Here is a 14,373-nt window from a genome sequence, read left to right as displayed (position 1 = left end):
TTTTTTGTATTTTTAGTAGAGATGGGATTTCACCATCTTGCCCAGGCAGGTCTCGAACTCCTGACCTCGTGATCCACCTGCCTTGGCCTCCCCAAGTGCTGGGATTACAGATGTGAGCCCCACGCCCAGTCTCTAACAGTGGTTTTTAAGAACCTATGTCATCTGTCATCTTTGCTCCATGACCTTGATCTCTGTCTACTCTCCCTTTTGCTCACTTCACTCCAGTCACATCAGCCTTCTTGCCATTCTTCAACCACGCCAAATTCCTCCAGCTTTAAAATCCTTTCACTGACAATTCCTTTATCTCCTAATCCAGTCTGCATGACGAAAACCAGTTTCAATTTGTCTGGGAGCAGGACCCTGGCATTAGTATATTTTTAAAATGTTTCGTATGTCTTCAAAATAATCAGGATTATTTTAGCCTTGAGTTGGTAATTGTTGAAACTGAGTGGTGGGCACATGGAGCCCATTACACTATTCTCTCAGACAAATATAAAACAACAACAGCAAAAAAGTTTCTGTGGTGATTCCTGTGTGCAGCAGGGTTGGGAATCACTGGCCCATAATCCCCAACTTGGATTGTTTTGCCCATAAAGAACTGACACATTTCTATTTGAAAGACTGTCTTAATGAATTAAAAAGATACACATAAGATGAAAAATATCAAATTTATTTTCTAAAATAGAATAAAAGGATGGATTTGAATTCACTTTGCAATATACATGGACAGTAAAAACATTTGCCCCATGTCCTGCTTGTTTCCATTTAACTCCCAACACTAGCCTCTGGAAGAAAGAAAACATTTCTGGCCCTTGGTTTGCAGCACCTAAAACTTGCAAAAGAACGTGTGAAATGTATACCCCAAGCTCGATCCTCCTAGGTCACCTCAGAGGCTTGTTAATAAGCTCCATACAGTTGAAAGGTAAAGAGCTTCTTTCTGCCTCCTTATCCAAAAGCTCTTGAATAGCCATTTGCAGTTTGAGGTCCTACCACAATTTTCACTAATACTTAACCCATTTGAGGTACAGAGCATCAAAGAATGAAATTCTCTTCTGTTTCAAATGAACCAATATCCAAATCTGAAATTATCAAAGGTGACATCTTTTCCTTTTAAAAAATAAACCACCCAAATGAAATTATTAGTTTGAAAGATACTTGTTAATAAACCTGACAAGGAAAAATTAAACCATCCCCTTTTTTTGCCATAGTAATATGAATTTATACAATGTTAACTTAAGTCTTGGGGAAATGGAACCGCACGAGTTCTATCAAAAATAGATACTGTGATGATTAGATCTGATCCGAGCTCCCCTCAGAAGACTGGGGGGCCTGCGAGGACTGGCTTATTTGTGAACTATTCAGACTCATGCTCATCAGGTGGTTATTGATGACATTAAGTTCTTGGATCACTGTGCTCAGATCTTCATGTAATCTAGCAATCGCACATTTTGCCTCCCTTAAAAGAACACTACTGGAATTCTCTGCTTCAGGTTCCCTGGGGAAGTCTTTGGTTGACTGAAAACCAGAGCAGGACAGAGGGATGAACTGGTCTACATTTTGGGTGGAAAACTCTCCCCAGTGCCTACTAGAAATATGACTTACATTCTTTTTAGCAGAGTCAGAGTTATTTGGAAGAATTCCCAGTAGATTGAGGCTATCATTTTCCTCTGCATCAGAAGACACTGGGCCCCTAGAAGCAAAGGAGTGATGCAGCTTGGTTGTCTTATCTTCCTCTTTAAAGGAGGTAGAAGACAACTGTTGATGGGACAAAGTCCAGAAGGAAGGTCCAGCCAGAATCGGGGATAAGAGATGAGCTGACTTCTCTGGAGAGGCTAAATCAGGAGATGACATGGATAAAGGAGAAAAGGAAGATGCTCCCTCAGAGGCAGTTGAAACTAAAATGTGTAAATGAGAGAAAAAGATTTATGCAACATACAAATGAGAGTAATAGCTAAAATAATTTTATAATGTAAAAGCCTATCTGGAAGGGCTCAACATAAATAAACTGCTTAGAATTTTAAATGTTAACTATTCATAATAAGCTTAAAAAAACCCAAAGCAGGAAACTAAGAAACTCTACAGATGTATTATATATCAATAATACCATGGAAATGAAACTAAAATAGAATTATCAATATTCATCTTGACTCATCTTGACTCAAACCCTGCCCAACATATTTTTACACTAAACTTAATCAGAGAGAGCAGAAAAGTATTAAACCCCATTCTACTGACTGCCAGCATTTTAAGTTGGTATTTAAAGTAGAAAGTGTGAGAAACCTGTAACAGATTCCTTCAACTTTTTTTATTTTTTTCCCGTAGAGATTATTATGGCAAAATGAACTACCAACTACAAGTACCCAAAAGTTAGTGAAATAAATATTTTTCTCTCTATAGTGAAATATAATCAAGACTGAAGTCCAACACATCTGAGATCTAGAACACTTTAGCACATGTATATAATCATTTTTTTTCTCACCAAGAAACTATAAGTGAAGTAAAAAGCATTCTAAGCCTTTTTTTTTTTTTTCGTAAAATTACAGATTTGGGAAAGTTTTTACTTCCCTTTAGGCAAAATTACATTAAATCTCCCACACTTCATTCTAAATCATTATTTCCCAAACTTTTCTGAGAAACACTGTGTTCCTTCAGATGTTAGAAGATGTGTTGTAAAAACAGGCTTCATAGTCAATACAACTGGGCAATTGTATACTGTGCTTCCCAAAAGGAGATTAACAATGTCCATCAGTGCATTTAAAGTGCTGAGAAATCTTCAGGAATTTATTTGTTTTGTAAGCTTTCTTAAACATGGAACTTTCTTCTCTTCTTCCTGGAATGTCTATTTACATTCACTTATGATATGTGATACCAGTTGGTGGAATCCAGTTCTAAACTCTTTGCAATGAACTCTGAACCTGCTACTTAAAAAAAGTTTCACTGTAAGTCACAGAAGAGGGAAATTGATGCTTACTAATGAGAACACATGGCTTATTTTTCTACATTATTTTATTTTGCTTTACATATTCAGGTCCCTTCTAAACTAAATTGGACCTCCTGTAAAAACTATGGCCAGGACAGGCAGCTTCTATTTTTTGTTTCAAAGCTTTCCATGGCCTATCTCCAGTTCTCAGGAAAAATTCCAATCACAAAACTTTTTTGGGGATGAAATATATTCTCAGCTGATGCAGCAGCAGGGACATGAAAAGGAAAGCAGGAACTTCATCAGCACATGGTCAAGAAAAGCCAAGAACAGTTAGGAATCTAGGTCAGGCTAATCGAGACAGTCTATCTTTGGATTAAAAAGGTGGAAAGATGGTAGTGGGCATGCTAACGATGACAGCCATGAGAAGTAAATGTTTGGAGAACCTGCATGTCTGCAAATGTCTATACTCTACTTTTAGGCTTAATGATAGTTTGGCTAGATAAAGAATTCTAGGTCAGAAATCCTTCTTTCAGAATTTTGAAGGCCACATTTCACTGTTTTCTTGTTTCTAGTATTGCTGTTCAGGGGTTGGAGCCATTCGAATTCTTACTCATTGCATGTAACCTGTTTTATCTCTGAAGTATTACAGAATTTCCTCTTTGTTTCAGAGGGTTTGGAAGCTTCCCGGTGATGTGCCCTGAAGTGAGACTATTTTCATTCACTGAGGTCAATTCAATCAGGCAACCTATTTCCTTCAGCTCCAGAAAATTATTCTAAATGATTTAATCACTTACTTTCTCCTCTGTGTTTTCTCTGTTGTCTCTTTCAGAACCTCCTCTTGTCAGATGTTAGATCTCTTGGACTAGTCTTCTAATTTTCTTACTTTTCTTTCCCATTTTCCCTACCTCCGTCTTTTTGCTTTACTTCCATGTAGATTTTATCAACTTTAGTTTCCAATCCTCATTGATTTCTTATATTTCTGCTGTTATATTTTTAAATTTCCAAGAGCTCTTTTTTTTTTTTTTTGGTTTTCAGAAATTCTTTTTGTAATGCCTTCTTCTTGTTTCATATACTGTATTCTCTTATTTCTTTCAGGATAATAGTAAGCTTTTGAAAAAGTTTTCCTTTCCCTTCATAGTGTATGTTTCCTCAAAATTATTTTTCTTTGTTTTTGTTTCAGTGTTTTATATTAGAAGTTTTTTTTCAGATGTTTGGTACTCCTTGCTGTCTGCTTATGTTTAAGGATTAAAAGTTGAAAGGAACTTTGAGTGTGTGCATGACACTTGTCAACTTTGAGCTTCAGTGACTAGTCATTTGTTGGGGAACCACTAATGTCATTATCTTTAGTTCTTTCCTCTAGGCCAGTGAGGCTCTAGGAGAAAAGTTGTCCTGTCTCCTACCTAGAGGGTAAAGGTCTAGTTACCAGGGTGCTGGGAGGCCAGCAGGGGGAGGGGGCTGCAGCATTCAGCATTTGGTTTACATATCATCACATAATCCTGTGGTTTTGGTGACAGTGCCCACACTTGTAACTCTACCTAGCATCTCTCATTTCAGAGACCTTCCATCTGCCCTCTCAAACAAATCTTCAGGCTCTGCCACAGGTTGCAGAGGTAGGTGGGTATTCATGGTAATTGTTCACCTAAGGACTTAACTACTTTTCAAATGCCTGGTTTTTTTGTTTGTTTGTTTGTTTTTTCTTTTTTTAGAGACAGGACCTTGCTCTGTCACCCAGACTGGAGTGCAGTGGTACAGTCGCGACTCACTGCAGCCTCAACCTGGGCTCAAGCGACCCTCCCGCCTCAGCCTTCCTAGTAGCTGAGACTACAGGTGTGGGCCACCAATGCCTGGCTCTTTTCTTTAATTTTTTGTAGAGAAGGGGTCTTGCTACATTAGCCAGGCTGGTCTCAAACTCCTGGCCTCAAGTGATCCTCACTCCTCAGCCTCCCAAAGCTGGGACTACCTCTGTGAGCCACTGTGCCTGGCCCCTCAAATAGTTGTTTTTAAATTCTCTTTGTTTAGCACCAGATGGAGTAGGTTTTATAACCCCGTTTTAAATATGAGGCAAAGGAATCTGAAAGAGGCTAAAAATCTTTCCCAAGACCACAAGGCTAGAAAAGGTCAAAGATGGGATTCAAATTCAAGTTTCTCTGATGTCATAGAATATGATCTTAATCACAATTCTATACTTCCACACAATTCTATTACATTAGAATTATTTTTACTGTATTATAAAATTATGTTAAATTTTGAGTATAAAATTTAGAAGGCAGGTAACCAGGACAGTGAGGAGACTTGACATCTTATCTATAAGAAATGGTTGATGGATATACTAATCTTTACCCAAAAAGAGAGAGTAGAAGGATGAGAGGCTATATCTAATTATTTTAAGACAATCAGAAAACCTTAATAATAATACCTTCCATTACTCATAGTTTGCAGGAGCTAGAACTGGGATCAATAGGTAGAACTTACAGAAAACAGATTTTAGCCCAATTAATAAAAAAAAAAAACTTTCTCATTGTCATGGTTCTTCACACACGAAAATAATAATGGTGAGTGATGCTCAGAGCTCATGCACAGCCCGAATAACCATTTGGTAGGGATATTTGAGGTAAGATCGGTGCATCACTTTACAGAACTTATCTATTCTTGATGAGATTCTAGGACTCAACTGGGCGTGGTGGCTCACACCTGTAATCCCAGCACTTTGGGAGGTCGAGGTGGGAGGATAGCTTGGGCCCAGGAATTTGAGAACAGCCTGAGCAACATGGCGAAACCCCTTCTCTACAAAAAGTACCAAAATTAGTTGGGCATGTTGGCGTGTACCTGTGGTCCCACCTACTTGGGAGACTAAAGTGGGAGGATCACCTAAGCCTGACAGTTTGAGACTGCAGTAAGCTGTGGTCATGCCAGGGCACTCCAACCTGGGCAAAAGGGTGAGACCCTGTCTCCAAAAAAAAAAAAAAAAAAAAAAAGATTCTAGGACTTAAAACATATCTGTTAAAGTACTAAGAAAAGATTCTAGAAATAGAATTTGAGCTCCCTCTAGTCAGAAAGAATAACTTAATAAGAAACATTTTAAGTAGGCCAAGAGGGAAATAATATTTGAGTCAAATATTACTATCATGTTATTTATTTATTTATTTATTTATTTATTTATATTTATTTATTTTTGAGACAGAGTCTTGTTCTGTTGCCCAGGCTGGAGTGCAGTGGCACAATCTCAGCTCACTGCAAGCTCCGCCTCCTGGGTTCCCGCCATACTTCTGCCTCAGCCTCCCAAGCAGCTGGGATTATAGACACCCGCCACCACGCCTGGCTAATTTTTATTTTGTAGTTTTTGTAGAGACGGGGTTTCACCGAGTTAGCCAGGATGGTCTCGATCTCCTGACCTCGTGATCTGCCCGTCTCGGCCTCCCAAAGTTCTGGGATTACAGGCGTGAGCCACTGCGCCTGGCCCCCATGTTATCTTATATATTTAAAGATATGCAGTTAGGTTAGTCACACGTATATGCTGTGACTAAAAACCTGGTATTTAACTTGATGCTGGTGGTTCTCAAAATGTGACTGCAGTAGCATCACCTGGGAATTTGTCAGTAATGAATTTCTTGGGTCCCAGATCTACTAAATCAGAAACTGGGGGGTTGGGCCCAGATAACTAAGTTGTAACAAGCTGCCAGGTGTTTCTGAGGCATGCTGAAGTCTAGGACCCACTGCTTTCTACTATTTAGCCACCTTTCTTTTGCCTTATGACTACAACTGCTGATGAAATCGCTTATCATTGTTTACAGTTTTTCAGTTTTGAGTCATAGGCTACATGATGCTTTTGCTTATAAAAAGCCACTTCATCTATAATTGCCGCATACCAATTTACTTTTGTTTCCAAACACTCCACAGCTGTACACACACTTCAAGCTGCTCTTCAGGGTGCATCCTCACTGCCCATTTAGTTCTCCTGCCCAGGCTCACTACAGAAGTTATTTGGGTCTCCTGTTAACATTCACACAGTCTACTCAGCAGAACCGAAATAAGCTACAATAAATTGCTGTATTTTAAAATCTCATTGTGTGATATATGCACACCAATTAATGTTGGGCTTGCTTGAAGATAGCACTGATAAAATTATTGCAAATGCTGATGTGTTAACTTTAACTTATTATACTCATAAATAATATTGGACCAGTTAATCGTGATATTAAAACTTTCTATTTTAAAAGCATTTAGAAATGTGCTGCAAAAATAAATTTCTAGAAATAATTAAAAACTCTTATGAGCTAGAGATATAAATCTTTCTGTAAGCAGAAGGTCTTTGGTCAACTAAACACTTTAAATAGTTCGCTGTAAAACAGAGAAGTTTTTGTCATTCTCCAATTCACCTCTTTCAGTCTCCCTAGCTGATATACAATGTCTGTCAAGTTAACTACATACAAATTAAAATATTCTGATTTTGTTTCATGGTTAAAAATGTAACACTGAATGGTCCTGTTCTCGGGACCAGTGATAGGTTGGCTGGGAACAGGAGGAGGCAACCATGCCTCCTAGGGAGTTACCCTGGCTGAGCAAGGGGTTCTGGGGCTGGGCACTAGGTTGATCTCACACCGCTCAGTGAGGTCATCGTTACTGACTGTGGCCTGCAATCCAAGGTGTGCGAGCAGACACCAGGTCGATGTGTGTGTAGTCCTGGACCAGGATCAGTGCCTCTTCAATGGAGGATTCTGAGACAGGATTCATAATGCCCTCCACTTGCCATTCTGGTAGTTGCCAGAAGGCCAGCTTCAGAGAAAGGTACCAAGAAACTGATAATGCTTCCTTGAATTGGCTTCTGTATTTGCTTCATCAGTGTCTCTCATTGTGAATATTCTGGCATTCCTATAGATCAGGTTTTGCTGATTTGGGAAAATAAAGACTATGGATCAACTAGAAATACTGTTCACATTATTGGGAAAATGCTTCTGTTAGAACCTTGTTGAAGGCACAATTTTGAGTTGATCCAGTTCTTGAACTCTGTAGACTCTGGTAATTCTGGATCTATTGTTTCATCTTTTGGTGATATTTTGTGTGTGGCAAATGTTGAGGAAGCCAGTTTTCTCAGATTTCAAAATAGTATATGGAAAAATGAAGAGAAAATGGAACGTGTCCATCCTTTGCAACTAGTTTGGGATCCACTGTCATCTGCTCTAAAACATAACAAACCAGTGAAAAATGATCTGCTTGTAAATGAAGCTGCAATTAAAAAAAAAAATAGGTGCCCTTGAAGATGAGCTAACTTTTCTTCACTCTCAGATTGCTGCAATTGTGGAAATGCAGGAACTGAAAAATTTCTAGTTCCTTTGGCTTGAATGATGGGCCCATTAGTTTGGGACAAATGCCATCATCAGGGGTTGTTCAGCTGAGTGGGGAGTCGCACATATATATTTGTTCTTTACTACATTTATACTCTGTTCTTTTGTAGAGTGTATAATGAGCCTTAACATAATAAAAATCAGTTTCCAAGTTCAATGCTTTCTTCTCCTCCTCCACTACCACTTCCTCCTCAGTTTTCTTCTCTCTAGCTTCCATGTTTTCTTCCCATACAACTAGGATCTAATAATATTTGTGACTCAGATAATCCAGCTACTGAAATGAACAAACAGCACCCAGGTGCTAGTATAGTCATCATTCAAAAAGCCACAGAAATAAAGATGTTCTAAACATGTTGGATGTTCTAGAGGACATAAATAAAGTGAAGCTCTGTGCAACTGAACAGTCACCTGGTGGCAGACCCATTCATAAGAGGAAGAGAAAGAATTCATATGGGGATCCGGTGTCTTTAACGTCTCATGCACTTAAGCAGAAATTTGCATTTCAAAAGATGATTCATTTGAGAAAGAAAATAGATCTTAGGAGCCTTCTCCATTTTCTTGTCCAGAAACTTCAACATTTGGACATCACATTTCTCAGTCAGAAGGACAGTGAACTAAGGAAGAACTGATAAGCACAAAGGCTGTTGACCAAGGTATCAGCAACAAAAGCTGATACACTTGGGAGAGACCACAGAAATATGTCAGCCTGTCTTCCACTACACTTCAAAGGATCTTCTCTTCTGTTAAACGAAGTTAAACAAAGTGTATACGTACTGCAATATATTAGTGGAGAGGTCTGAAAAGCCTTGATTCCTTTTAAGAAGACTTGTCCCTCTTTTTGGAAGATCCAGCAATTAACTGGCTACTGATGATAATTAGATGTACGGATATTTTTTTCTTGCATGTTAATATCATTGAAAGATGAATACATACTTTGGATAATTTTTCTAAGCAATTTTGACTTCCTAAGAAGTCATAGGATTAAAAATCTTTGAATCTTTTAAAAATTGGTACTGATCTGCTTTACTTGGCTTCCAGCAATTTGGAGATTTTCAAAGAGGATAACATTAAACTTTTTTCACTAAGATAGTCATAGTTTGAATCACATAGGTTGAGTCTTCTAAAACTTCTTGCTGAGATAATAAATTATTTGTAGAAACTGATTTTGACTGTTAAATGTTAAAAGTAGAAGTATTTAAAGAATCTTGACAAGTTTTGTCCATATTGCTATGAAATGTGAATGCCTGCCATTTTTGTTTTCTTTGTTCTTTACTACACTTATACTCTGTTCTTTTGAAGGGTGTATAATAAATGAGCCTTAAAAAATAAAAATGTAACATTTTACACAAATGTTTGTAACAGAATTATTTGTAATAGCAAAAAGTGTATCTATTTCTGTCTCTCTATAGAAGAGAGAAAGCTTTATTTCTCTCTCTTCTATAGAGATCTATCTCGCTTCTATATATAGAGAGAAATAAATATACTTTTTGGTATACTATATACTATACACTATACTTTTTGGTATACAATATACTATATTTTTCTATCTATATAGCTATATCTATATTTATATGTATATATATATATTTCGTTACAATGGAATTAGCCATAAAAAGCAATGAAGTACTGATATGTTACAACATGGATGAATCTTGAAAATATTAGGCTAAGTGAAATAAGCCAGACACAATAGGCCACATATTGCATGATTTCATTTATATGAAATGTTTAGAACAGGCAAATACATAGAGACAACAAGATCTGTGGTTGATGGGAATTAGAGGGAAGAAAGAATGGGGAGTGACTGCTAATGAGGGTAGGACTTTTAGCAGGTGATGAAAGTGTTTCTGAATTGGTGATGATTTCACAACTCTGAGAATATACTAAAAGCTACTAAATCATACATTTTTAAAGGATGCATTTTATGGCATATTAATTAGATTTCAATTTTTTAAAAAGTGTAACATTTGGAAATTTAATGTCATTATAAATATGCTACATAAAATAATAGATTTAGGAAACCTCTTAATTGCTTATGCTAAATTTTTATTGGGAAAATTGGATTAAAGATGAATTTTCTCACTTACCTATAAAGTATAAGTTTTGAAAATCAAATAGGTGTGGTTTTTTTTGCCTGTGAAACAGGAGGCAGGAGATGTATACTACAAGAGTTGCTGGGGCTGCCTCCCTGCAGGGATGATGAAGGCTGCCTTCAACTCTACTCTGCACAGTGCTTCTAAGTCAGCCTGACCAGTAACTCAGGCTTTGCCAAGACACTCTGCAGAACTGTTTTCTACCATTTTCTTCAATTTCTGGCTCTGAAGCCTTTTACAGACAAAAAGGAAAAGTGCATGGTTAATGGGTCTTGTGTGTGTGTGTCTGTGTGTCAAGTTTGATTTCTTTCACTATCAAAGGTGGAATGAAAAACAGGTATCTAGAACAACTACTAGTGAAGACCATGGTTTAAAAAAAAAAAAAGCCAATTGGATAGGAAAAAAAGGATGAAGGCAGTGACAATGCCTACCACTATCCAATATGAGAAAGTGTGTGTGTGTTTTTTTTCTCCAAAAAAATTAGAAAGCCAAGACCAGTGTAGTTGAACACACTTACTGTAACTGTGGCTTATGAGAATATAATCAAGGCTGTCTGCCACCATTTCTAGCTTCTAAGAATCTACTAGCTTCCTCCCCGCTTTTTTGTGTACATGATCAAGTATCTAGCAACTTGAAAGAATAGTTTGAGCTACAGATAAATAACTTAAAATTTAAACTGAGGGGGAGAAATGAGCTGTTCCAAGAACAGAGTTATTTAGTATCAAGATCAAATGAGATTGCCGCAGCAAATACATACCTCTCATTTGGTACAAATATTAAGGTGTATTAGGCGGCTGCCTTCACTTTCCTGATAGTTGAGATCCACTAAAATATGAGCATGCAAGAATTTTTAAATTTTCCTAACTCATTATCTCCAAAGAGGTTATAATGCCAGACCTGGACCCTTCACATAAACAAATACTTCTTAAAACAAAACTGGAACACAGACACTATCTTCTCTATTCTCCATCACCCTGAGTGACGCCGTCCGTGGAGACTAGTCATCCATCCTGGCCTCACTGTTTCTTGAATTCCTCACCACAATGACCTTCAGCCATTCCTCTGAGTAGTCCCTAGAACATGTCATCACTCAGGACTGCCCTCCTCTGAAACCTGTTTTCCAAAATTACTTTTCTTCTCGCTTACTTCCAGCTCTCCCGTTCTTTTTAACATATTGGTACTTTGGTTTCACTAAGAGAACAGATGCAAAGAAAATCTTCTTATTTTCTCCTACTCTATCAATGCCTGCCTGGCTTTGCCTCCTCTCTTAACCAGTCTAGATCCCCATTCTCCATCTCTTCAACCACTTTCTTACCACTCCCTTGCTGCCATGTATTCTGCCTTACCTGCTAACTTGTAATCCAGGGGTCAGCAAACCATTTTTGCAAAGGACCAGATAGCAAATATTTTGAGCTTTGTGGGACATATAGTCTCTGTGGCAACTATTCAACTCTGCCTGTTGCAGCACAAAAACAGCAAATTAGCATGGTTGTATTCTAATAAAACTTTATTTACCAAACCGGCAGTGAGCCAGATTTGGCCCAGAGGCTGTAGCTTGCCACCCACTGCCCTAATTCTATTTTGATTTAAATAGCCACCATTTTCATTCCTGTGCCCAGGCTGCTCAGTTCCACTGGAGTAAACCACAGGCCTCTGCACACTAGGGTGGCACCAATCACGCTCACCCAGCATCTTACCAGCTCCTTCTTCCATTCTCTACAGTGTCTGTTTTAAACCTAAGCATTCTCTTCATGGTCCCTATACCACTCCACATCCCTCAGGCTTGGCCTCTGATGAGAAGAAACTGAGGCCATTACTCACAGTGTATGGCACACAAAGGCTCAATACATCTTATTTATTAAAAATAACAGAGAGGCCGGGCGCGGTGGCTCAAGCCTGTAATCCCAGCACTTTGGGAGGCCAAGACGGGCGGGTCACGAGGTCAGAAGATCAAGACCATCCTGGCTAACATGGTGAAACCCCGTCTCTACTAAAATATACAAAAAACTAGCCGGGCGAGGTGGCGGGCGCCTGTAGTCCCAGCTACTCAGGAGGCTGAGGCAGGAGAATGGCGTGAACCCGGGAGGCGGAGCTTGCAGTGAGCTGAGATCCGGCCGCTGCACTCCAGCCTGGGGGACAGAGCGAGACTCCGTCTCAAAAAAAAAAAAAAAAAAAAAAAAAAAAAAAAAGGGCAGTAACAACAAACCCTTCCCTCACATCCGACACATCCTTTCTCCTCCTTCCTTACAGGCCCTCCAGATGGGGTGAGTCTGTCTTTTTGGATTCTGGACTCTAGTTCACCTCTCTCAGATGGTGATCCACCTAAGGCTCCTGGCTATCTCCCTCTACCTTACCCTCTGTTGTCTAACACCTCTCACCTGGTTTCCTCCAACGGCCTTTGAAGTGTTTCTCACCTCCAGTTTCACCAGCCAGATCAGCATTTCTCATGCCTAAAACAAGGTCATTAGCCTAGCTTAAGACTTTTAGGGACCAGCACTGCCTTCAAATTAAAGTCCAGATTTCTTAACCTGGCACACAAAGCTGCTATCATCTGTCTGGCTTAATTTTCCTGTGTTTTCCTCTACTGTTTCTTCATGCACACTTTCCACTTCCGCTTTACTAAGCTGCCTTTGGTTCACTTATAAAATATTGAACACTGACTATGTGCAAAGCTACTGTGTTTGCTGCTGGGGATGCAATAACAAACAGGGCAGGCATGGTCTCTTCTCTCATGAAGATGACATTTCAGTTGGGAAGAAATATTAATACATTAAATAACTTAGTACATATGCAGTCAACCAGAATGACAGTGTGATGAGTATGATTATAGGGTACTAAGATAGCATACAGTTAGCGGGATTTGAAATACCCTAGGAGGTCAGGAAATCTTAAGTGATATTTGAGCTGACCTCTGAAGGATGAGTAGCAGCGAACTAGGGGAAGGGGTGGGTCGGGAGTGTTCTGGTCAGAGGGAACAACCATGGTGAAGCAAGATGGTTTATCTGACAAACTGAGAAAATACCGGGCTGGTTAGAGAGGCGGAAGCTAGGCTTCCCAGGGCTTTGCGAACACGCTGGTCAGTCCACTACTTAAGTCGGGGAGTACCAGTGATCAAACCACTCCAGCTGCTTGATGGAGAACTGGAGCTCCCCAGAATCTCTTTGCTTGGTTACAATTCTGTATCGTTCCCTTGCTTGGAATGCCCTTTCTGGAAGGATAGGCATTTACTTGTTCCTGAGCATAAAATGAGAAACTCCTGGGTACTTTTGGAAACAACTAGAGAGGATTTTGAGGGTTAGGATGGGACTGAGGTTCTACAGTTCTAAAGGTGGAATTAAAAATATGTACACTTGAATAATAATAGCAAATTTTATATTATACTTATTACCAGGTCCCACTCCACACACTTTGCATTTGTAAATTTATTAAATCCCCACAGTATCTCAAGGCGGTAGTTCCATCATTGTCTTTGTTCTATAGATGAAGATACTGACCGGCAAGAGGTCAGGTGTCTAGCCTGAGGCTGCACATTTAGTGGTTGGGCTGGGATTATGATCCCAGGCAGTCTCACTCCAAAGCCTGTGCTATCAGCAACTATGCTATTCATCCAAGTAGGAGCCTAGATTGAATTTATGGTGAGGTTTAAAGGGACATTTGATTTATTCTCCAATCTCCCTCTAGGACTGGGAGCTTTGCCATCCTCTCCTATGAGGCTCATGCTGCCTCTTCTGAGGAACTAGGCAACTTTCAAATTGTGGCCCTCAGTCATGGAGCCAAGCCATGTTCTGACCAATTCTGAAATAATTTGGCCTTAATTTATCAATAGAGAAATACCATATTTCACCCTATTAAGAATTTGTCAAATGTTGTTAAACCTATCAATGTCACACACACACACACACACACACACACACACACACACACACATTTTTTCAGACAGAGTCTCGCTCCATCGTCCAGGATGGAGTGTAGTGGCGTGATTGGGCTCACTGCAACCTCTGCCTCCCAGGTTCAA

The 14,373-nt window shown here is 39.2% G+C and overlaps 1 protein-coding gene and 1 pseudogene across 1 annotated transcript in view; one reads left to right on the top strand and one right to left on the bottom strand.

Moving 5' to 3' along the window:
• Nucleotides 1–654: 654 nt before the first annotated feature.
• ENTHD1 (ENTH domain containing 1) overlaps nt 655–14,373 on the bottom strand; it is a 163,671-nt gene continuing 149,952 nt past the window's right edge. Inside the window, exon 7 of the mRNA XM_011978817.1 lies at nt 655–1,895. Within this exon, the coding sequence (XP_011834207.1) occupies nt 1,291–1,895 (605 nt within the window). The 3' untranslated portion in view covers nt 655–1,290. The remainder of the gene's footprint in view (nt 1,896–14,373) is intronic.
• On the top strand, nt 7,783–8,938 carry LOC105539000 (annotated as a pseudogene).

This window comes from Mandrillus leucophaeus, unplaced genomic scaffold (genome assembly GCF_000951045.1).
Source record: "Mandrillus leucophaeus isolate KB7577 unplaced genomic scaffold, Mleu.le_1.0 Scaffold2, whole genome shotgun sequence".
NCBI classification, from domain to species: domain Eukaryota; kingdom Metazoa; phylum Chordata; class Mammalia; order Primates; family Cercopithecidae; genus Mandrillus; species Mandrillus leucophaeus.
The sequence above is the reverse complement of the archived record's forward strand: the minus strand, read 5'-3'. Positions and strand labels throughout refer to the sequence as shown.